General features: G+C 40.9%; 1 protein-coding gene across 3 annotated transcripts; it reads right to left on the bottom strand.

Moving 5' to 3' along the window:
• Positions 1 to 95: 95 nt before the first annotated feature.
• On the bottom strand, positions 96 to 20,504 carry Phf24 (PHD finger protein 24). 3 transcript variants are annotated; one of them, XM_026380345.2, is made up of 8 exons: positions 20,470 to 20,504; positions 6,445 to 6,826; positions 5,718 to 5,903; positions 2,144 to 2,222; positions 1,425 to 1,630; positions 916 to 1,076; positions 523 to 621; positions 96 to 192 (listed from the first exon to the last, which is right to left on the bottom strand). In XM_026380345.2, exons 2-8 carry the CDS (start codon positions 6,820 to 6,822, stop codon positions 96 to 98), a joined length of 1,206 nt encoding a protein of 401 aa, XP_026236130.1. In that variant the 5' UTR covers positions 6,823 to 6,826; positions 20,470 to 20,504. The 3 variants fall into 3 exon arrangements, with proteins under 3 accessions (XP_026236130.1, XP_026236134.1, XP_077654192.1); XM_026380349.2 differs by lacking the exon at positions 20,470 to 20,504 and having other exon boundaries at positions 523 to 618; positions 6,445 to 6,663; positions 6,775 to 6,822; XM_077798066.1 differs by lacking the exon at positions 20,470 to 20,504 and having other exon boundaries at positions 5,718 to 5,853; positions 6,445 to 6,554.
• Between the last annotated feature and the right edge of the window lie 4,983 nt (positions 20,505 to 25,487).

The raw sequence follows: 25,487 nt of genomic DNA, 5'->3' as shown, positions 1-25,487 counted from the left end.
ATGAGTCTCAGAGCCAGAATTTGGTGGAAGGAAGAGGAAAAGGGAAGAAGGGAGAAGATGCCAGTGCTCCTGAACCGAAACTTCTCTGTACCATGCTATCCTGGGGGTTTCAGGTGAATGGCTGCACTATTAGGGCGAGCAGCCAAGATGTAGACAGCATTCTCTCGCAGGAAGGTGGGCCAGTCCACAGATCTGCAGCAGACATAAATAAAGAATAGGCTCATGAGGCTTGATGCAGAACCCAAAGGCTCACAAGACCTGATCGCAATGGGAGCATGGCTTAAGCTAGACAAAATTCAGGAAGCCAAGTCTCATGCCTCACCTGTCTGACTGCGCTACCAAATCAGCAGATGGGCTGGCTGGGTCTAGAGAACTGGGGTCAAATGTGTACTTCTGGGGTCTGATGCCTGTGGAGGAGGCATTTGCTATTCTTCAGTAACTGTAGGTGATGCTCTCTCTTACTTATATATGTGTATTAGGGAGGGGAGGATAGAGAAAGCTAGGTAAGGAGGTTCTACTCACCTGGACTCGTGCTCTGCAGGTAGTAGGGGCTTATCTTGACTTTTGCCACTGCTGCTGGCGGGGCTGCTGTCTGCTAGGGGACCCACGTGGCTGATACTGCTAGGCATAAGCACATGTGGTTAGGAGTAGAATAGTGAAAGGCCTGACTGCTCCCAAACTCTGGTGAACCCATGGCTCTGGATATGCCTCATCATGCTTTTCTGACTTATGGCAACACAGTTCACCCTGTGAACTGGCCAACAGGAATAACAGTCCTCTGCCTAATGCATAGGAGGATCCTCTCCCGGCTTTTGGTAGGACCAGCAGGAAGGTACCTTTCACACCAAGGGCCACTGGCATGGGGAAAAAAGAGAAGGAAGACTAAATGGGGGCAGAGACTGGAAAGGAGCAGACCTCACACCACAAGAAGGAACCTCTATGAGGCGTTTGCAGAACCAAGAGTGCTGGGCCCAGCGGCACTCTGCCTCACTGATGGTGTTCCCGCTGCCCCGTGCCAGGAAGGTGGCTCGGGCTCGTTCCCGCTCCTTGACTGTCAGAAGCCTCAACAGTGAATTCTGAGGAAGAAGAGACACATTAAGTTCTTGGAGATGAAAATATCTTATAAACTGTCAAGCCACAGAGAATCCTACTCCCATTACCTAACCTTTACAATCTCTCTTGGAAGTTTCTAGAGCCTTTCTGGTAGAAGAAACATTTTTAGGGGAGCTCAGTGTAAACTAATCTTTCTGGGGCAGTTTCTCCAGCCTGGACACTTATCATCTGTCACTGGATGGAACCTGAATACATTCCTGATATTGGTTCCTGCTCAGACAGTATCCAGTATTCCCCCAACCTGCCCAGAATGCTTTCCAGACCTCTGTCACCCAATATCCCATGGAAATTCATCCCAGCTGCCCCCTCACCTGGGGACGCAATTGCTGCAGTAGTAGTAGGGATTCATGGGACAAGAAGTCAGGCCACTCTATGTGGCCTCGATGTTCAGGGTCCATGGCTGCAAACTGGCGGGCTGCCTGCTCCTCTTGCTCGTCACTCAGTGCCCTGTCACTGTCCCCCCGCTTCGCTGCTTGGTGGCGGTAGCGAAGAAAGTCCTCCAGCGTCAGGGAGCAATCTGTGGGAAGCAGCTCTTTTTTTTTTTTTTCTGTATTTGGGATTGAATCCAGGGCCTCACACATACTAGGCAAATGCTCTACCACATCCTCAGCTTTTTTAAAATTTTGAGACAGGGTCTCACTAAGTTCTTCTGGCTGGCCTCAAACCTGCAATACTTTCTTCAGCTTCCTGAAGAGCTGGGATTACAGGTATGTACCACCATGCCTGGCCATAGGAGGCACCTCTTGCTGGTCATACCCACCCTTACTCAGCCTTGGGCATCTCCACTTATTTCTAGGATGCCCTTAGTGCCCCCCAGCCACAGGTCTTGTTAAGTCTTTGCTTCTCATAGCCAGGTTAGTTCAGGTTATGCTGGGGTGGGTGCCTCTGCTGGCCAACAACTCAGGAACAAGAACCCATTTACCTCCTATCTCCTGAATCCCAGAACACTCTATGCATGCATGGCTCATCCTAGAAAGGATGAAGAAGAAATTTGGCCCTTCTTCCTCCTGGTAGCACTGGCCAGCCTTACCAGGGATGACTTTACACTGCTGAAAGGTCTCTGTTAGGCTGTACATTTCTTCCTCAGTAAGCAGCAAGTTGAGATTGTCCTGAAAAAAAGAAAAGCTGAGTCAGTAGCCATATAGGCCAGTAAGAAAGAAATGCTAAGGATCAAGAGGAACAGAAATAGTATTTCAACTGGAAGGCAATCCAAGATTACCTAATTCCTGCTTCCCATTATAAATCAAAGAGATTGAGGTCCCAGGAAGAGGAAAGAACTTTCTCAGAGTTGGCTAACTCTGGGGCAGAATTTTCTTCAGAATCCAGATGTCCTGACTTTTACTGAGTCCCCTTTACTAAAATATTAGCTTTCAAATTATTTACTGAGCTAACCTCAGGGTTTCTTGAAAATACCTTAGAAAGGTGCTGCAGGGGATAAGGAGGCTAGTGAGTGGGCACAAATATAAATCCCTGTGCTCCTCAAAGAGAGCAGCTCCAACTTAATACATTTTATTTATCTAACTTCTGTGTTAGGTTGTGCCCAAAGAATATTTTAGCAAAAAAATTAATTCTAGCTCTGATCCTAGTGGATTATATTGCTTTAAATGAATCTGGAATGGTTTTAAAAGAGATGCCATTATGACAAAAGATTCCTAAAACTAAATGAATTTTTTTGTAGTGACACGTAAGTTTTAATTCCAAACAAGCATTGATATTTTGTTTGTTATTATTATTATTTGGTACCAGGGATTAAACTCAGGGGTGCTCAACCACTGAACCACATCCTCAGCTCTTTTTGTATTTTATGCAGAGACAGGGTCTCACTGAGTTGCTTAGTGCCTTGCTTTTCCTGAGGCTGGCTTTGAACTCATGATCTTCCTGCCTCCACCTCCTGAGCCTCTGGGATTACAGGTGTGCACCACTGTACCTGACTTTTTTTTATTTCAGAGGGGGGATACCGGGGATTGAACTCAGGGGCACTCGACCACTGAGCCATATCCCCAGCCCTATTTTGTATTTTATTTAGAGACAGGGTCTCACTGGGTTGCTTAGCACTTCGCTTTTGCTAAGGCTGGCTCTGAACTCACAATCCTCCTGTCTCAGCCTCTCTAGCCACTGGAATTACAGGCATGTGCCACTGTGCCCAGCTCTTTTTTGTTATTATTACTATCCAGTCCTTAAAATTATCTAAGATTTTAACAGAAGATCAATTTCCCCCTAAAATGCCAGCAAAGAACAGAAGCAGTTATTTCATTAATATTCATTTATGGATTTCATAAAGAAACCAGTTTTTCAATAAACACTTATTGAGCACCTCATATATGCTAGGCACCACCACAGTATGTATGCAACACTGTGAGATAGTCAGAAAGTATATGTGTGAGGGGGTGGGGTACAAGGAAAAGAGGTAGTTTGACTATAAAGCATCTGAAACTCCCTTGATTGAGCCTCTCAAGTTAGGTCTTTGTTCTAAAAGGAAAAGGAAATAGGGGAGGCACCAAAGGAGAGTGCCACGTTCAAATCTCTGATTGCTGTGGGAAAATGAATTAGATGGGCAAAGTCTGGAGGCATGCAAAGCAGTTAGGTGGCTATTGCAATAATATAGGTAAGAAATGATTGAGTGGTTAAACTCATACATGAGAAAAGAGAAGGGGGAGGCATGTGAGAGATATTAAAGGTAGAGTCAACAGAGCTTGGTGTCTTACTACATATGAACTATGATGGAAAAAATGAGCGAGGACTAAATTGGGGGATGAGATAAGGAATGGAGGAAGGGTAAGTTTGGGTAGAAAGATGAGTTCATTTGAGGGCATGTTGAGCATGAAGTACTTGTGAGACATCAAGATGGATAAGTTCAAGCAACAGGAAATTTAAGTCTGGACACACAGATATGGGAGTTGTTAGTGTTTCAATAGGATGAAGTCACCCAAAGAGAAAGAAAGAGTATAGTGAGAAAAGGAGAGTGTTAGCAATAGGACTGTGAGACACACTAGCATTTAAGACTGAGACAAAAAACTATAGATATTGAGAAAGAATTGTCTGAGAAAAAGGCTGCAGGAGAATCAGTAGAGAAGATGATACTGGAAACTAGGCAAAGAGAGCCATACAATGTAGGAGGTCATCTTAACAATGGTAATACAATTGCGGGGGGATTTTATTGAGTTTCTATCTTTTCTAGTTTCCATAGCTAATAATAATTCCCACACACCATACTCAAACCCTAAGAAAGTGAAGGAAATAAGCACTAAATACTTCAAAAAGATCAAATAAGATGCCTGAGAAAAGGTTATGAGATTTGACAATGAAGAGATCACTGGTAATCTTAGGAAGAGGCAATTCAGCAGGATGATGGATGAAGAAGTCAAGATTGAGGGTGACTCAGGAGCCACAAGGAGATGATGAAGTTCTTTTAAGAAGCCTGGCTGAGAGATAAGCAAAGAAGGGATGAACTTGGAAGAGGCCTTTGTAGAAAGCCTGGTGGAGAGTGGTGATAATGTTGGTAGGACTGTGACAGAAAATTAGGAAGGGAGCAGGGCATTCCTGGTAGGAGGCAGGAGACACCTTCAACTCAGTCCCATGCCAGCAGCACACTGCAAAGCAGAGTTTCTGGGCAAAAAGAATGGGATCTCAAGGGGTGGAAAATGGTACTAGGGAAGGTTATTCGTAGAGCTGGGTCTGCTGTGGCATACTCTAGTGGGGAAGGTGTTTAAGTAGCTGGACATAACTGTTCTATAATCCATTTTATAGACAAGCCATAGAGAAAGAGAGAGTGGCAGTTCTCTGTTTTCTTCTAAGCAGCAGGAAGAAGAGGGTAATCATCCAATGCTTCTTACTCTGAAATAAGAGAATAATGAAGATATACGCAGCGCAACGTATAAGAGTTGAACTCCATTCAGGTGTGGTGAGAAATGGACATGAATATGGCTTTTAATGGAAACCTTAGATTCTGTCCATTGAAAGTTGGAAGACATTTGTTATAATTTGCAAAGTTCTGAATCAATAGAGCTTTGTTATTTAATTCACATAACCACCACTTCAGAGATGAAGAACAAATGCTTCTAAGAGCCAGGTAGTTGGTCAAGTAAGGATCATAGGACTAAGGAGTTTTATTGTGATGGAATCTATTCCTTTTGGAAGCAAGTTGCTTAGGATCTCAGGTTGATGTTCAGGTGAGTACAATAAATGACAACTACAAACTATTAGAGGAAGCATTGCTTTAGGCAATATTACTTTGAGTAATTATTCTCGTTCTATCAGTCCACCCCCAGCTCCATGGTTCTCAAAAAGGGGTGATTTTGCTTCCTCCAGGACACATTTTTGGTTGTCACAATGAGGGGCATGTGCTACTGGCATCTAGTGAAATAGAAGCCAGAAATGCTGTTAAACATCCTGTAGTGCATGAGCTCCCACAACAAAGAACACCCTAACCCCAAATGTTGAAAATACTGAAAACCCATCCTAGCTCTAGGACTCCTGCTTGTATGTACTATTAGAAAACCCTTCAGGTCACTGCCTAGAAACACGCATTATAAGATTGGGTTTTCAAAGAAAGTGCCAAGTCCTCTTCTATACAACAGCTCACTGTCCTTGCAGTCCAGGCTCACACAGTAGTGGCAGCTCCAGCCTGTTTCTGTGTGGGCCATCTCAGTCACTTCTGCTGCACTGTCTCCTTGGATGTAGCCCATACGGCGCAGGCAGCCATCATGGAAAACCCTGGTGCAGACCCGGCACGGGAAGAGGCTCTCAGCTGTCCAGACCTCACAGATATCACACATCTCATCGTTGACAATCTGGGAAAAGATGGCAGGAATGAATAGGAATGTGAAAGTTCAGGCAGCAAGATCCTATGGCCATTAAGCATAGAGCTACTTGCATGGGGGCTGAGTCTCTGAAGCAGCCTAGAGGATAAATTCCAACTGAAGCCCCTGTAAGGTGACAGAGCTGTCTTCCTGATAGACAAGAACCAGGAGACTCTTCTAGATGCTCAGACCATTGTGACTATGTTTTTGAACAGGAATGCTATTAGCCTCTTTGGAGAGAACAATCCATTATGAGTGATTGTCCAAGGCACTGCAGGACATTTAGTATCCTGATTTTGGCACCAAATACCAGTAGGAACTCCCAGTCATTGTGATATACCCTAACTCCCTCCTCTCAAATTTCTAATTTTATTCTTATGGAAAAAATTTAAAAAGATTGTTCTGAACTCAGCTCCATCTTTCTGTTTTTGAGTCTTATCTCAACCACACTCATAACTCATATCTCTTTGTCCTGCTCCTTGGTCATCAGAAAGACTAAGACTGAATAACTCTGCTCTATCTAAACACTCACAGGCTCTCTGGGCTCCAAGCAGATATCTGGAGGTTTGTCATCATCCAGCTTCCGAGTGGGGCGGATGAAGGCAGGGGGTGTGAATCGACTGGTCCTGTCAAACTCCTCAGGCTCCACTCCACGTCCGTCTCGTAGCCGTTCCCAGGCTGCACGGTTGACACTGCTCTCTTCCTGGACCACTGGGGTGCCTGCCTCTGCTTCTTTATCTTCCAGCACCTCCTGTACAGAGCCCTCTACAGTGCCACGACGAGACCCTGGTAACTCACCAGTGCGTCGGAGGGAAGGCCTGTCCCGCAGCCCATCCTTGAAGGCAGACACAGCCAGGCTCACTTTCTGTACCTGTTCTACTGTCTGTCGCTTGGACATCAACACCCCCATGGTTCTGTGGACAAAAAGCAGAGGGAACAGACTCAGTCAATGGCTGAACATGTTAGGCCAATCTGTTTCAACTACTATTGAAGCACTGACTGTTATTAAATGGTGTTCCCTTTATAGACTCAGCAGCATTGAAGAATGGAGAGAGTATGTGTTAAGGAGTCAGAGGAGCCGGGTGTGGTGGCACATGCCTGGAATCTCAGCCACTCAGGAGGTTTAGATAGGAGGATTGAAAGTTCGAGGCTAGCCTCAGAAAATTAGGAAGGCCCTAAACAACTTAGAGACCCTGTCTCAAATAAAATATAAAAAGGGCTGGGGGCTGGAGTTGTAGCTCAGTGGTAGAGTGCTTGCCTAGCACGTATGAGGCACTGGGTTCAATTCTCGGCACCACATATAAATAAGTGAATAAAATAAAGTCTATCAACAACTAAACAATATTTTTTAAAAAAGGGCTGGGTATGTGACTCAGTGACTGAATACCCCTGGGTTGAATCCCTGGTACCAAGAAAAAAAAAGGATTAAAAAAAAGGGAGTCGGAGGATGTTTTACTTCTTACTAGCCCTTTTTCGCGGCTGTCATAAGGATAATGTAATAAAATACGTTAACAGTGCTTAGTAAAGTGGAAAGCACTCTAATATATGAAATAATATCTCCATCTTCCTTCATATGCTAAAGCAAATTTGTCCAGGAGTCCCAGTCCTCTATACTTTGAGATGATTGGAGACTTCAGAACTCAGGTTTCTCCCCTATTCCACAAGAAGACTCAAGGCTCAAAGCATACTTGCATAACATATTTCAGGCATTCAGACTGAAGAAAACTGCCTCCAATAAGTGTGGTACACAATCCATCCAGGGATAGTCCTCATGAAATGCCCACTATGTATTAACCAGTGAATGAACTCCTATTGTTAGAAGACTCCTGAATCAGGTAGTCAGGAAACTCTGCCATCCCTATGCATGTGGTAAAGATCAAAAATGCTCCTCTGCCCTTCTAATTTGTAGCTGTCTTTTTGTCGATCTCTTTGTTTATCTCATAATTTGGTCTATTACAGGCTCTACAATATTTTCCACTCTTCTAAGACTTCATTAATGTCATTCCCACATTTTCAGCTTTTTTTTCTGAACTGTTTTTTTTTCTCTCCATACCAGGAATTGAACCCAGGGGTGCTTAACCCCTGAGCCACATCCCTAGACCTTTTAATTTTTTATTTAGTGACAGTCTCACTAAGTTGCTTAGGGCCTCACTAAATTGTTGAGCTGGCTTTGAACTTGCAAACCTCCTGCCTCAGCTTCTTGAGTTGCTGGGATTACAGGTGTGCACCACTGTGCCCAGCTTTTTTCCGAACTGTGCAAGAAAGGTCCAAATCCTTTAAAAAAGAAATGTTATTTCTGACCTTCTCTGCAGGACGGTGTATAGCATTGGAAAGTAAGGACATGATATGGCACATTGAAAAGCTGGTCTGCCACCTCCTAGTCTAAGGAACCTTAGTGGAATTCAGCTGGAGAATACTTGTTCTAAGTGGAACAGAGTCCATTTTAGCTTTGCCCTCAATCCATTATAATGGAGGCTTATTAAGTAGTATTAGGACAAGGCACGAACTGCTCATCATAGGAAACAGAAAAAGGAGAACAGCATTTTACCACTTGATCTATTTAATACCAAAATTCAAAGAAGTCAAATAAAACACTGGGAATATCTAAAAGAGGGTAAGCTCATAGTACTAGGGGTCACAGTGGACCTTAAGGGATGAGTAAGAAGTTCACTTGCTTGTTTGGGGAAAAAGATAACAATAGGTAGGAGAGGAGGAAGCAATTAGAAGGCTATTGTCCAGACAAGAGGTAGAGGGCTTAAACTGAAATTATGACAGTAGGATACCAAGTGTATTTATTACCATGGAAACAGAATTAAGGAAAGTTAGGGATAAATCACTGATTAGATAACTGATTAGATGAAGGATAAAGGAAGAGAATGTAGCTTAAATTGAGTAGTGAGAAGAGTGGTAGTATCAGTTACAGAAAGTAGGAAATAGTAAGTTGGATTCTGTGCAGGTTGAAATAAGGCTATCCCTGGAACATACAGGTGCCATCTTATTCCTGATTAAATTTTTTCAATGGCTTTCTACAGCTTTTAGGAAAGGTCCCCTAAATCTACCCCTTTACCATGGCCCGTGAGGCTCTGTGCAGTTTGACCTCTCTTCTTTTTGTAATTTATTTTTATTTACTTTTTAGCTGTAGATGGACACAATGCCTTTATTTTATTTATTTATTTTTATGAGGTGCTGAGGATAAAATCTAGTGCCTCACATATGCTAGGTAAGCTCTCTACCACTGAGTCACAACCCCAGCCCCTCCCTTCTTTTTTTTTCTCTATGTTCCAATCATACTACCCTTTATTTGCCATACTCCCTCTGTTTTGGAGAACCTTTGAATACCCTGTCCCATTAGTGCCTATTTATCTGTCCAGCTCAGCTCAAGTATAACTTCCCTGGGAAAGTCACTGCTGACTCCAGTCCAGCAGTGCTCACAGTGCCATACTCTTTGGCTGTAGGGCACTCCATCATTACATATTTAACAGGATGATTATCTGATCAATGTCAGCTTCCTCTATTATACTGCATTATCTTGCAGAGTATCTAGCTCTACTGCCTAGCAAGGTGTCTGAACAGAATAGATGCTTGATAAAATAGTTCCCAATTAATTAATTCATTGTGGAGAAGTCTTGATTTTAAAAATAAAACCTTAATATATATTATGTCTGATGACAGCCACATATTTTTCCCCGAAACACTGCTTATATGCATCAGTGATGCAGATTTCTACCCTGCCATCTATTGTTACCAAGGAAACCCATGAATTTATAAACTGACTGATAAAAAAGGAAAGACCTATCTCCCTCGTTTGTAAATGTGTAAAATTGAAAAATATAGCTGAAAAATATTTACTTTGAATAAGAAATTCTCTTACAGAGTAGTCAGAATAGTGGTAAAGATTTATTGAGCAAATTTAGGAAATCATGCTTCAGTGATTAATAAATTGTGATTAAGAAATCCTTTCTTTCGGGGCTGGGACTGTAGCTCAGTGGTAGAGCTCTTGCCTAGCATGTGTGAGGTACTGGTTTGATCCTTAGTATCCACATAAAGAAACTAAACAAATAAAGGCATGCTGTATATCTACAACTATAAAAAAATCATAAAAGAAGAAATCCTTTTTATTTCAATTGAAAACAACATTGGACATTAAAGAAATGGTTAATTTATGGTACAAGGGAAGTCTTAAACAACATGACAAACAGAGGTAGAAGTATAATTATTGATGTGGAAAGATTTTCAAAATATGTATTCGTAATGAATAAAGCAAGTTATAAAAGTGCTATGATCTATCTATCTTTTTTTTTTTGATACTGAGGATTGAACCCAAGGTGCTTAACCATGGAGCCACATCCCCAGCTCTTTTTATATTTTGTTTAGAGACGGGGTCTTGCTAAGTTGCTGAGGCTGGCTTTGAACTCAAGATCCTCCTGCCTCAGCCTCCTGAGCCACTGGGATTACAGGCATGCGTCGCCACACCCAGCTTATGGTCTAAGTTTTTAAAGACTCCATGTACATTTTTAATCTTTTTGTTATTTTGTATTTTCTAATTTTCCTACATTGCACATTAGTCATATATATATACACACATACACACTCACACACACACGTGTGTGTGTGTGTGTGTGTGTATGTATAAAATACTAGGATTGGCATAAGTCTTATAATTGTTTGGATATGCTGTAATGTGACTCAGAACATGCTGCTTTATTGCTTAGGGCTTTGGGTCTCTGCCTGATAAAGACAGTGTTTGAAGCATATATTCTTAAGCATTTAGAATGCTCATGTTTTTTCCATATTTACAAGGCCAACTGATCTAATGAGGGTATACAGCCAGGTGGGGTGGGAGTGGAAAGGAGAGTATATATTAAGGTTTTTGCTGAGGCTTTGAACTGGGGGTTCTTGAAGAGGCTATGCCTACAGTCCTCAGACACTGCCCACTTGCCTCATGGGCAATGGCTGTGCTCTATGGCTAGGCAGGAAGGCAAGTCCCAACTTGCAGTGAAGGCATCTGAAGGGGAGAATGCAAAACTGATACTCAACCTTTCATTTCATATTTTCATTGTGAGCAATTACATTTTCCAGAACCACTAGGTTTTCTTCAGAAACCTTAAGTGGTATGTTTTTCAAATCTCTGACCATGACTCAGAGAAAGAAATATATTTTATGTGGTGATCTATATATGCACGTGTTTATAGAACTAAAACTGAACCCAAAGTTTTGTAGAACAATCGTACTTTTACTATATGTGATGCTCCCTGATATTGTCTGTCCTATTTAATTTATTCTCCTGATAATGACTTTCTGTAACACAGACTACAAAACAGCAGAGCTTGACAGTATCCTCTTGGTTTGGGAGGATGTACAGAATATACTAGCTCTCCAACAGGCAGGGGCAGCCTCTTCTCAGAAGTTATATCAGAAGTTTTAGGGAACAGTCATAGACCTATGTTTATTAGAAAGAAGGAATGGGTTGGGTTTGGGTGGCTAATTTCATGTACTACTAATAGATTTGAATTTGCAAATTGAAAAACCTAGCTTTAGGATCATTTAAAAATTTTTATTAAAGAATTACACATTTTTTTAAAATTTTAAAATGGCCACCTATAAAGACAAGAGTATTAAGAAAGCTCTGCCCTGGACATGACTCATGCAAAATTAAAGTTTACTCAAGTTTGTCTTAAGAGTCTTTGTGGTTGGAAGGTCTAGAGGAGAGGAATAGCTACTAATATAGCTTTGACTAAAGAAAACTTGCTCTCTATGATAAGACATGAGAAAGACTTTATTGGCCATTGCTGGCTTCAAAGAAAGAGGAAGGGGCCATGAGAGAAGAAATGCAGATAGATTCTAGAAGCTGGAAAAGGCAAGTAAACAGACTCACCCCTAGAGCCTTTGGAAAGAAATGCAGCTTTGATGATACCTTGATTTTATCCCAGTGGGACTGTGCTGGACTATTGACCTCCCAGAACTGTAAGATAACATTTGTGTTAAAAGAAAGGAAGGAAATAAAGAAGGGAGGGAAAGAAAAGGGAGGGAGAGAAAAACCTACTATATACAAGAGGTTGGTCCTTTGACCTGTGGGCCTATGTAAAACAATATTTATTGGGGCATTTTAAAATCTCACTAGGGAAATTACTGAATAAACTGTGATACATTCAAACTATAAAAAAGTGAAAATTGATTTTAATTTTTAAATACAAAGACTAGAGCAATGATTCTCAAATGGTGAACTGTCTATATTCTGGGGCAAGTTGCAGGGATCTATATCAGAAACCACAGGAGGAATATGGAAGTGGGTTGAAACAGCAGATCAATTATAATATGTATTTGTATTTGCAAAACAGATATTAAAAGTCATCACTTTTTTTGTGTAAAAGACTACAGAACAGCAGAACTTCATAGCATCCTCTAAGTTTTGGGGATATGCAGAAGGTACTAGCTCTTTAAATAACTGGGAGCAGCCTCCTCTCAGAAGTTATATCAGAAGTTTTAGGGAATAGCTATACAACTTGTATTTATCAGAAAAAAGGCACAGTTGGACTCAGGAGGCTGAGGCACAAGAATTTCAAATTCAAGGCCAGCCTAGAAACTTAGCAAGACCCTGTCTCAAAAAAGAAAAGAAAAGAAAAAAAGAAGGCATGAATTGAGAAAAAAGTTTAGAAAATACTTATCTGGGGATCTGGAATAAATAGACTAAATTAACTTTTTCATGACTAATTCATTAGAGGAAAAGCAATTGCATGCATTTGGTTCTTATTGTTTTTTTTAAGATGATATAATGAGAATTATCAAACAAAGGCCAGCCAATTAAGAGGGTTACTTTCTAAGTGAACAGACTCATTAATAGTGTATCAGCAAACTAACCACAGACACTTCCCAATACACTGTAGTGCTGTTTTAACCCACTGTCATTGTAAGGATACCATTATTGTCTTTAAGGATACCAAGACTGCTACCAAGCTAACCTAATTGATAATAATGCCAGTGCAATGGTTTGGGGAGTTTATACTTAATAAAATTCCATGAAGACTGAATCTGACATCTACCAGCAAAATAACTAAACAAATATAAAAACAAAACAAAACAAACCACTCTTTAGCTTGACTGCAGACTTTTTGATCACTACTATTTCTTTTACTTGAAATGGCTCAATTTTCTAGACTACATTATGCCTGTAGGGGTAGAACATGTAGAGCAGAACCATGAAAAGGAAATCATAAAAATCCAAAGAAGACTCCAAGTAAGTTTTTTTGTTTTCTCATCATTTTGAACTGACGGTAAACCGTGAGGATGCAACAGAATTAAGACTTTAGAGTGAGCTAAATCCCTTACTGTTTAATGGAGAGGATTGAAACTATATATAAAAGACCCCTTGATTAAAAGTGAGTGTGCTGAAATCGCCAAAATGTGCACCTGGGGTGTTTGATAAATTAACACAATCAGCTCTAATTTCTAGACAAACAAGTGGTACTGATTAGTGATGAGTAAAAACAAATGCCTGGTGAGAAAATCCTGGCCTCTCCTGTGCTGAAGAAATCCTAGGAAGAAGAGCAAGTGAAAAGGAAATCAAGTTGCCAGGATCCTATAAATTGTTCATAATGACTACTTTTCTGGCTGGTGGATGGAACTGAGATTTTCAGCTTCTTTAACAAGGATAAAAAGATGTTGTCCTAAGAATGATGTGACTATCTAAAATTTATGGTATAGGGATGTTTTTGGGAAAAATCTTGAGGAATAGGAGCAGGTGCTAGAAAATAACAGTGGGACAAGAAGGTAGAACAGGGCCATCTGACTACACGAACTAGAATAAATGAAAACATCAACCACCAGAGCCTTTCTTTCAGTAAGAAAAGGCTGTCTAGATGTGTTTGTCAGGCAGTAAGGCATATGTGGGCAGCCTGGGATGTGTGTGTGTGCAAGACACACCCATTTTCTGCAGAGTACCTACTTATAATGCAATGGTATTATTTATAAGGGTAAAGTTGTGGGAGTAAGGAGGAGGGATTGCTCCACAGCAGGAGCTGGTGGAGAAATCAGAAAGGCAAAGGCAGCTAGGGAACCTCTTCCCAGGAACTCTCTGTAAAGCTTCTTAGCTGTGGAGATCTGAGGAGCAACCCTCCTAATAGGCAAGAGTTGCCTCATTCAGCATGCTAAATGTAAAGTATATTTACTTGTTTTAATCTGATTCTTGATATGGGAATGGCAATTGTTCAAAAGGCTCAAATGCAATTAAAAGGGATTTCTTGAGTTTATGAGGACTTCTCTAGGTAGGAACAAGACAAAGAATCTCTGGGGAGGTGGGAGGTGTGGAAACAGCCAAAGAGAATGATTAATCAAGAGGGAGAAAAGTTTGAATGGTTCCCTCTGCCTTCCACAGAGCATCTATTCTATAACTATTTTTGAATGAATGTTTCAGAGATGACTGGGCAACATAAGAAGTTTATTTGAGATCATGGTGTCAGTACCTTTCTCTTCATTAAAGTTGGCCAGATAACTGGTCAGACCAAATCTCTGGAACTCAATTCTAGAAACTGTGAAGTCAGTTCATCTCTTTACATTCACTCTGCTTTCCCAGAGGCGGAGCCTGAATGATGAGTCAGGACTTGAAGGGATGAGAACAGGTACCATACAGTAACTACAGGTGGTTTCTTTTACTACAAAGGAGAGCTATGAAATTTTGGGATTTAGCCAATTTCCACAACCACAGGATAAGACAAGAAAGACTCATATTACCAAAGTCAACAGTTCCATGAATTTATGCTGTGTCCTGTGGACAGTACCTGACCCACAGGAGAGTACCTGCCTTAAAGGCACAAGCAGGAAGCTTGAAAATCCATCTCCTCTGTCCCAATTTTTGAGAGAGAGAGAGAGAGAGAGAGAGAGAGAGAGAGAGAGAGAGAGAGAGAGAAAGAGAGAGAGAATTTTTTAATATTTATTTTTTAGTTTTTGGTGGACACAACATCTTTATTTTATTTTTATGCGGTGCTGAGGATCGAACCCAGCGCCCCACGCATGCCAGGCCAGTGCACTACTGCTTGAGCCACATCCCTAGCCCTGTCCCAATTTTGAGCAGGAGAAATTTAGCATGAGTGGTATCTGCATGTTCAGGTAAAAAACTTCAGAGTGGTCAACAACTGGCTCCTTGAAGTATGCGAGTGTCTGAGGGACTAAGAGCCTAGGGGAAACCATGTACTTAACATAGAATAGCCACAAAGGTATGGAAAACCAGCAGAACCAGGGTTTATAAAAAATGCAGAATGCTTAGCATAGAACCTGAGTTTACTGTGCACATCAGCATCAAGCCCAAGACTTTAAACAAAAACCATCAAAAAAAAAAAAAAAGTCCCTTACCCTTTGCTGATCTTTTGAGAAAATCCAAGCCCCAGATGGTCCAGTTGTTCTCCACTGACTGGCTGTTCCTTTAGGAATCCAGTGCCTCCTACAGTGCTCTTGGTGCCTGTTCTACTCAGTCATTCTGGCATCTGGTAGTAGGCTATCCACTATTTTTAGATTTCATATCTGTAGACCCTGAAGGGGTTGAAATATTATCTCCCCATTTCCTTCTATTTACCTCTGCTTATGCAGGAAGACAGAATCACCCTAAACTGCACAGTTTTTTCTGGGGTTTCCAAGGAGCAGATGGGCTAAAGATTGCATAAAACTGTCTTCCTGGCCTCAGCTCAAGACTATGAGGCATGAGGGAGGTCCTGCTGCTACTTAATATTTACTGAAAGCTCACAGAGCTCTAATATACATGAGAACAAAATTATGGAATGATCTTCAGCCTCTGGGGGACTGGGCTGAGTCTTCATTAAAAGCTACAGTGCTGACTTCCCACAGAAGCAAAGCAACAGTTAAGGAACATCACACCATCAGTGATTGGCTGGTGTGAGCAAGCAGAGCTTTTTAGCAAGATGGAGAGGCACTCCCTATTTCTGCTGTAGGTCCCCAAAGCACAGATTCAGTTCCATATAATGCAGTTGTTATACTTTGATTATCACCATTAACTTGTTTGTTGAATCTACAAATGCTTGCTGAATGCAGCCTACTATGTGTCAGGCACAGATCAAGTGCTAATAACTGTTGGTAGAATGAACAAATGGAACCTCACTCAGTCTGTGAGAATGAAGTATGTGCATGTGTAGGGGGCATAAGTATAGGATTAAAAAAAAAGGTGTTGCTTGAGCTAAATTTTGAATGTGAGTGGGAGTTACCCTAGTGGATAAGGGGGGAAAAAAAAGCATTCCAGGAAGAGGTAAAAACACATGCCAAGGCATGCAGCTATATGGGGACTCCATCATGACTTAGATGATACTGAAGCCAGCCTGGGTGCTGGATAGAAATAGACAAGGAAACCTGTTTTCCCATATGAGTTAGCATCAGCTTAAAGAACTGGATTGAGGTAGTATTCTTAAAATATTTGTTTAGAAGGGAATATTCATTTGAATTTCGGGCAGAAAAGAATTGGATTTCCTAAGACTAGGAAAAGGTATACCCTGAAAAGTCCCAGGGCTAACCAATGAATACACTGCTTAGCCTTAGGACCCAACAGGAAACTCTTCAGAACCTACAAGCTGGTAGGTGGTAACTGCAGTGAATCACTGGAGTTTTCTCTATGGGAGATTCATAAACTTCAAAAACAACCAACCTCCCCCTCCCACCAAAAAATCCAGTTACTTAATGCTCTTAATGCTGTTTTAGTGAGAAAACCCCCCAAAGAGGAAACATTTCTTAAAGCCAAATAGAGATGACATATACTCATATATATACACTTCACAAACTATAGCATGCTATCGAAATACAAAGTTGTTCCATATCTTCCACATTTGCTATAAGGCAAGAGGATGACCAGTTCACTCAAAGTATATGGACAAGAGTAATTTTGGCAGGGGTCTAGAATGTGGTTGCTTAAGGTGGCATACAGTAGCAGTTGAGTTGATGCCTGGGAAAAGGCATACTCAACATTCATTATAGTAAATACTCTGTAAAGCTGTATTTCTCCCTTACTGTCCTGTTATTTATAGTAAATGATTAGAGAAATGCAGACTGATTCTGTGGGAACTTCTCAAGGGCAAGAACTCTCATATTTATACAGTATAGTGCTGGCAAGTAAGTAGCACTTAGTATGTATGTGGGTCTCTGAGGGGATTGTTGGAACTGGAGTGGAGGAGAATGGAGAGAGATACTATAATGGAAATAGCAATCATGTTTCCATCTGAACACTGATAATCTAGGTTTCTTGGTCCAAAGCTGATAAGCAATTTCTGTCAGAACTTGGTCATTAAGATTGAGGGGTGGGGCCTGGGGTGTGGCTCAGTGGTAGAGTGCTTGCCTGGCTGTGTGAGGCACTGGGTTTGATCTTCAGCACCACATAAAAATAAATAAGATAAAGGTATTGTGTCCATCTACAACTAAAAAATATTTTAAAAAAACCCAAAACCAAGATTGAGGGCAGAGTAGACAATGATATATTCCCATCAGAAATGAACAAGTCAGCCAGGTGTGATAGTGCAGGTCTGTAATTCCAGCAACTCAGGAAGGTGAGGCATGAGGGTTGAAAATTCAGGCCCTGCCTCTGCAACTTAGCAAGACCCTGTTACAAAATAAAATAAAAAGGGCTGGAGATGTAGCTCAGTGATAGCCCCTAAATTCAATCTCCAAAACTGCAACAAATACCTGTTTCCCCCCAAAAACCCAAAGAAATTCATAAATCAATTTGGGAAATGAAGATAGCAGAAACCAAACAACATTGCTGGAGAGAAGCATGTGGGACTGAAAGATAATAGATTTTATATCTAAAGAGATAGGAAACTATTTGCATAAATATGATCCATTTAGGAACAGGAAAAAATGCAAAGATCGAGGGAAATAGACCTCACTATTTGGTTTTACTATTCGTGTTCAAGGAAAAGGAAGCACTGTTAAAAATATGGCAATTATTGGAAAAAGAAAAACCATAAAAATGTGATCAGAAAATATGTGGAAGACCAAAGACTGAGAAATCCAGACGGTAAAATCCAGACACATTTTGTTCATACTCCAATGAAACTGGGTGAGCCATTCTCTCTCTTTGTGTTTTTCTTTGGAGAGAGCATTTTTGAGAAGATTAAGGCCACCTGGTAATTCCTTCACATAAATTCTAAGATGATTTAATTTGCAGACTCATACTGTGATTAAAGGGGAGTTAGGAACTATTCTTAGACATTTTGAAATCTTAACGTTTATCCAATGCTAGACATCAGGAGATGGTATTCAAGGTCCAAGATTTGGGGAGCACTTAGATCAACCAAGCAATTTTTCTCCAGGGTCATGAGGGGTACAATACCAAGAGCCCTCAATAAAAAGCAATTTAGGAATAACACTGCAAGGAAAAAACTCTGAATTACAGCAAAGATATTGTTTACAGACTTGATGCTTCTGATTTTCTTTACAAATAGTATATACCTTTGTTTATTTTGGTCTGTTAAGATGATGAGGAGGGTTTGAAATGAGAGGATTATAAACAACTTTATAATGGGGACATGAGAACCAATATAAACCTCTGTCAGAGTTTACTCCATTGAGCTGTGCAATAAGTACCACACCCATCCTTCAGGCAGCCATAAAATTAAAAAAACAACAACTTTCACTAGGTGAAGTAGGTTGTTCTGTCTCTTACTAACTGGGTATCTCAATATGTAATCCCAAGAGACTGAGGAAGCCAGTTTTATTAAAGGAGGATGAATCTAGGTTTGGATCCGTGTAAGAGAAGAAGGGTAACAGGAAAAAATTTCCAGAATGGTTCTATGGTAAATTTCATTGCTTGGCCCAGAGTCTATCCTGGGGCCCAAAATTAAATCCTTGGAATTCACCTGGAAGGAAAATGTTGAGGGGAGCAAGACAAGGGGGTATCAATGTCAGATAGAGACACTTTGCTCCCTAGACAACAGATTCCCAATAAGCCTTCCTTAGCTCTCAATTTCCTGCCCTCCTCCTCTTCCTCATGCAGAGGCACAGTTGTACAAAAGTATCCTGAGTGGTATTTAAGGATGAATGTCCACTGGTATGCAGACTGAGAAGGCCTAAACAATAGTGGGCAACACTCTTTCTTAAACATAATCATGTCTTTCCTTCCTCTTCCTGAAGAGTTCTTTGGCAGAGAAGATGGCCTCAGGACACTCCATCCTCTGAATTGTTTCTCTAGTTTCCCTGAATAAGTTCTATCAAAGATCATACCAGAGGCCTTTCCTAGACCCAACCATGTGCAGAGCCACCTCCAGTATCATTACAGTGGGGCTGCCAATGAAGGAAGCCCCACACTGAAATCTGGGGATTCAGTGGAAATCCATTCCTGTGGCAGTCTCATCTCCAGTTAAACTGTCGTCACACTTGTTTAATCATCATATTTATCGAGCATATAGTATTGCAAAGACCTATGGTTGGCACCTTAATGTAACTTATTAACAAACATTCATTCTTTCTTCTGCTTTTCCCTGGTATTTTTTTTTTTCAAACAAAATTTGAAGAACAGATCTCATGATTCCAAGCTTTGTGATCTTGGCAAATTGCTAAACCTCTATCAGTCTTGAGTATCTAAGGTTTCAGAGGGGATAATTTCATGATGCTGTAAGGATTATATGAGATGTTTAAATATACCAGTATAGTGCCTGCCACACTGGAACTCGAAAATCCTTTGCATCCTTTATTTCTTCCTTCAAAGAACTTTCCTTTTAGGATGTGCCAAACTCAGTTATTTCACCCAATTATATTGCTTCTGGATGATCGGGCCCAAAGGCTCAGATCTATCTTTGCTTCAGAGGCTTGGCTGGTCCTCCTCTCCCTTGACCCCTGTGCTCTTATAGTAGCTTCTGCCTCCACTAAAGTCCAGCTTGGAGCCAAGTCCAGCTTGGAGCCAATTGGGTTTATCACCGAAAAATTCTAATAGAGGAAGGTAGGAGCAGGAAATGAACAACCACCAACAGCCCCAGAGTCCCCACCTCTGAACCATGTTGGGGGTGGGGGATAAGTGAGATGGAGCCCCCTACAGGAGGTCAAGGCCAAAGTCCTTGGAGTAATGGGAAGTCACTCAAAGATCCCATGGCAGGATCCCCCTCTCCTCAGTCAGAGGTTCCTTCTCTGGGCAGCTCTAGGGCACAGTCTAAGGTCCTTCTTCAGAGGCTTCTCTCTGGGATCTACCATGACCGCACAGGCTCCTGGGGGCTCCCTTATGTTCCTACAAGATCTTCCATGGAGTTAACTCCAGAGACCACCCTGGTGCTCACACCCCAAATTACTCAGGTCTCCCTAGGGACAGTGCCCTCTGCACTGGGGCTGGTGGCCTCCACATTAGGGCACCCCACGGCAGTAAGTGCACAGTGCTCTGGGCGTCTCCATCCACACAAGGAGTCTCCCACGGGGCGGGGGGAAGGCAGCGGTCACTCGGGGTTAATCCTTTTACAGAGGGACCCCCTTGGGGGCGCTCCCACACTAGCACCTCGAGAGTCCAAGAGGACAGACAGTCCGGGCCCGCAGACCCGCCCCTTCGAGTGACAGCCCGGCCCCCGCCACCCCCGCCCCCGCTTACCGGGACCGTCCGGGTGCGGTACTTGGGTCCGGGGCTGGCTGACTCTACACCACTGGTCCTGGGCTGCCCACAGAAGCTTGGGCGCTGAAGTGCTGGGCCAAGCGCCGGGAGCGGGCGGCGCGGCCGGCGCGGCAAGCTGAGGCGGCGACGCGCGCGCCCTGAGCACACCCACTGGCCCCGCGCGGCTGCGGCGCGTGCGCCCGTGCGAGGCCCTCGCCGGCCGGTGGGCGCGCGCCCCGCCCCGCCCTCCTGCGCCTGAGCGCGGCCTCGCGGCTCATCCCACGCGGTGGCGGCGGTGGAGTGCGACTGCGGCTCTGAAGCGCTGTGGGCCCAGGTGCCAGCCGGCGCCCCCTCGAGCGGCCGGCACTGCGGCACCCGGACTGCGCCAGCCCCGCCGCCCGCCGCCCGCCGCAAGGTCAGCGCCAACCCGCAGGAGGCGGCTTGGGAGGGGCAATGCGGGGGGCTGCTACCGCTCACCACTCCAGCTCGCACCAAGGGGTCTGAGTGGATATTGCCACCAATACGTGCCTGGGGCGGGGAGAATGAATCATTTCGCTGTACCAACAAGCCGCTCACCCAGGTTCTCTAGGATCACAACCCTGACATTAGGGCACTTACTTCGTGGTACCCATTGACCTGCAAGTGTCTAAATGAGCCTTCACAAAGTCCCTGCTGGCCCAGCCCGCCTGTGCTCTGTTTGCTGAGATTATTGTCTTCCAGCTTCAGCAGCAAAGCTGTGCTGCCATGTAACCCACTTTTTGCTGCAGCATCCTTATCACTCAGACTAACCAAACAGCCAGCTTGTCAGGAGGCCAACAGTTCTGAGGAGTATAGTGTGCATTACAACAAATTCCATGCTTTGAAAAGGCCTTCAGAAAGATCAAGTCATAAAACATCTAGCGATTAATTATAAGGAAATAACTGAAGATATGCACACATGCCCAGAACACTTTTATTTAAATTAATTGCATCTACATTTTTAACATGCCTTCATTTTCTTGTGTATTCAATTTATATAGCTCAAATGTAAATTTATATTATTTGTTGAACATCTAGTATTTTTCCCCACCTTGTTCCAGGTACTGTGGAAGATACATAAAGAAGCTAATTTTGTCTGGAATGTGGGATTTATCAATAGGGGTTTAAGGTAAGTATAACACTGTTAAAATTGCTATGCTATTACTTTAAAACACAAAGTGCCAGGTATTATTTAAAATATATTGTCACTGATTTTCACATCATCTCTTTGAGGGACTGTATTGTTAATTTCTTTTTGTATTATTATTTTTATTTTTTCTACTTAGTTGTACATGACAGCAGAATGCATTTCAATTCACTGTACACAAATGGAGCACAACATTTAAATTCTCTGGTTGAATGTGGTTTAGAGACACACCATTTGTGCAGTCATATATGTACCTAGGGTAATGCTGTCCATCTCATTCCACCATCTTTGTATTGTTAATTTCTACCTTCCTCTGCTAAAGGAACTAAGCAACAGAGAAGTTAAACAACTTGCCTGAGGTCACATAGCTACTGTGTGATGGCAGTAAGATTGAAAACCTGGTATTCTGACTTGAGAGTCCAAGCTCCTAACCATTGAGAATGAATGCACGGAGTTCTAAAATTAGTACTTATTTTTGAGGAGCCACTATCTTTTTTTCTTGTTAAACTAACACTAAAGATCAGACTTTCTATACATCTGTGGGTCCCCTAAACTTAAGAATTTTATTGGGCCAACAATTCCACAGATAGGACTCTCCAAATTGTTTTCAGTGTTTTATTTTTAGGCTGTTTGCCTGCCTACATAGAAAAGGAAACTATAGTAATATTACCATAGAAGTTTCTGTTGGTTAATCCCTTCATTAAAAAACAAGGTGTATTGTGCATCTATAATATGCCAGGCATTATGCTTAGAATTAGAAGACATGTAAATAAGAATAAGACACAATACTTTCCCTTAAGGAGCTAATATCAATCTTAGGGATCTACTCTAATAGTCTTATTTAATCTTAATCACTGCCAACTGCCATCTCAAAATACTGTAGTCAGATTAAATTTCCATCCTCTTAGTCAACAATACAGATTAAATTTCAATAAGTGAAGCCTCAGGGACACTCAAGCCAAATCCAAACTGTAGCATCTTCTCAGAGCTTGTATCTTTAGTGCAACAACCCCTTTACCACTCATTCTGTCAACACAAGTACAGAGTGGGGGTGTTCTTTGTTATTAGGACTGACATTTGAAAATCTTGATATGAGACTGCTATGGTAAAAATCAGGGAATCATAGCTTTCATTAAAGAGTTCATGGTTTTCCATTTGGAAATCTTTCTTTAACTTAAGAAATAATGGTACTAGGACTTATATCAATTTATCCTCTCTTCCTTTCCTAAAGTCTCAGAATCCTCCTTATGTAGATGGTCAAATACTCCAACTGTGCCTTTGATTCTGTTTCCTTTTTCTCCTTGCTCTGCTTGATCTGTTCTTGTTTTGAATCTTAACCATTCTCCTTTTCTTATTGGCTTTTTAAAACTTTAGCCTATAAATCTTTCTTATCCTAAGAATATTTTTTCTGTCGACTTCTTGTCCTTCTCCAACCACTGTGTGCTATAGTTTGTGTCCTTCTAAATTCATGTATTGAAATATTAATTCCCCAATGCAGCAGTGTTGGGAGGTGGGACCCAATAAGTGGTAATTAGGTCAGAAGGGCTCTGTCCTCAAGAGTATATCAATGTGATTATCATGGGAGTGAGTTATAAAATCAAGTTCCAGTCCCCTTTTGCCTTTCTACCACCGGTTGATGTAACAACAAAGACTCACTAAATGTTAATGCCATACTCTTGGACTTCCCAGCTTATAGAATCTTGAGCCAAATAAATTTCTGTTTATTAGAAATCACCTCATCTGGGTTATTCTGTTATAGCAGCCCCAAATGGACAAAGATATTACCTAATATTTTTCATTTTTAAAGCATACATACACACACACACACACACATACACACACACACCTTAAAACATTTTGAGGTTTACAAAAAAGTTACAAAAATAGTACAGAGAATTCCCATAAAGTCCATACTATATCATTAACATCTTATATTAATTTCTATGACTCATTTGTTAATTACTTAATATTCATACCTATTATTAACTAAGTCCACACTTTCTTCACATTTTCTTATATTTTCCTATTTTTTTTTTTCTGTTCAAGATCCTACTCAGGTTACAATGTTACATTAAGTCACCATGTCCCTAGGCTCTCTTGGCTGAGACATTTTCTCAGACTTGTTTATAATGGCCTTGATAATTTTGAGCACTACTAGTCTGGTATTTTATAAAATCCTCCTTTATTGGGATTTATTTGATATTTTCCTCATGATTAGCTGGGGTTATAGATTATCAGGAAAAAGACCAAAGAGGCAAAGTATTGTCATTACATCATGTCATGGGACCTATGGCTTATCACTGTTGAGGTTGACTTTGATCATCTGACTAAGATAGTGTTTGTTAGGTTTTTCCACTTCGGTATTCTTCCCTCTCTCCTCACCCCTCTTTGTCTTTCTGTAGTCTTTGGAAGGAAGTCACTATGTACAGTATACTTAAAGAGTAGAAAAGTTAGACTCCACTTCCTTGAGGATGGAGTATCTGAGTAAATCATTTAGAATTCTACATGGGACATTTGCCTTTTCCACTTATTATATTCACTTTAAAAACTTATGTGCAATCATATGGTAATAAAAAAATAAAAAATAATTTAAAAACCACAAAACTTATGTGCAATAAAAAGCACTCTTTTTGATGTATATCGTTCTATGATTTTTTTCCAACAAAATGTTTACTTAAGAAAACTTCAAAATAGCACACACAACATATTAACATCTGTGTAAAACTTGCGTGCACATAATATTGATGCATAGAAATACAGTTTTAGTTGGGTTCCAATATTTCTATGAATTTTGACAAACATGTTCAGTCATGTCATCACCACCAAAATCAAGATGTAGAACTATTCTTATTACCCTCAAAATTCTTTCATCCATTTCTTTTTCCCCCATTCATGACCCTTCCTTGGCAACCAATAAAATTTTTTCTATACCTATTGTTTTTCCTTTTTTGGAATGTTATATAAGTATCATACAGTATATAGCATTTTGGTTCTGGCATATTTTGTTATCATACATTTTAATTAATCTTATGTATATCATAAGTTCATTTCATATTAATGGAGGGTAGCATCCCATTGTATGGATGAACCAGTTTATCCATTCACCCAGCTGAGGGACATTAGGGCTGTGTCTAGTGTCTATTTTGTGGTGATTATAAATAAATTTACTAAAAACATTTATGTACAGGTAATATGTATAGTAACTTTTATTTCACCTGGGTGAATATGATTTCTAGTGGTATGGTAAACGTATGTGTGACTTTACAAGGAACTTGCAGAGTGTTTCCAAAGTGGATATATCATTTTTCATCCCAATCAGCAATGTCTGAGTGTTACAGTTGTTCTACAATCTCTCCAGGACTTAGTATGAGCAACTTTTCATTTTATTTTGTTTTTATCCATTGTAACAAGTAGAAATGGGTATTTCATTGATTTTCACTAAATTTTTATATTGATTAATAATGTTGCACTTTCCCTTCTGTGCTTATTTGCCATCTGTTTAATCTTTTTGGTAAAATGCCTATTAAATTCTTTATGCCTGTTTTAAAAAATTTGGATGTTTGTTTTGTCATTGAATTTTGAGAGTTCTTTATATATTCCAGATCAAATTCTTTTTCAGTTATGTAATTTACAAAAATTTTCTGCCAATCTCTGGCTTGTTTTTTAATTCTATTGACAGTATATTTTGTAGAACAGTGTTTTAATTTCATTAATTCCAATTTATTAATTTTTTATTTTATAGGTTGTGCTCTTTATGCTGCCTAAGATCACAAGATTTTTCCTTATGTTTTATAAGAAGACTTTTATAGTTTTATTGTTTACATTTAGGTCTATCTATGATATGTTTTAAATT

Source organism: Urocitellus parryii, chromosome 4, assembly GCF_045843805.1.
Source record: "Urocitellus parryii isolate mUroPar1 chromosome 4, mUroPar1.hap1, whole genome shotgun sequence".
Classification (NCBI taxonomy): Eukaryota; Metazoa; Chordata; class Mammalia; order Rodentia; family Sciuridae; genus Urocitellus; species Urocitellus parryii.
This window is presented reverse-complemented; position numbering and strand designations above follow the sequence as displayed.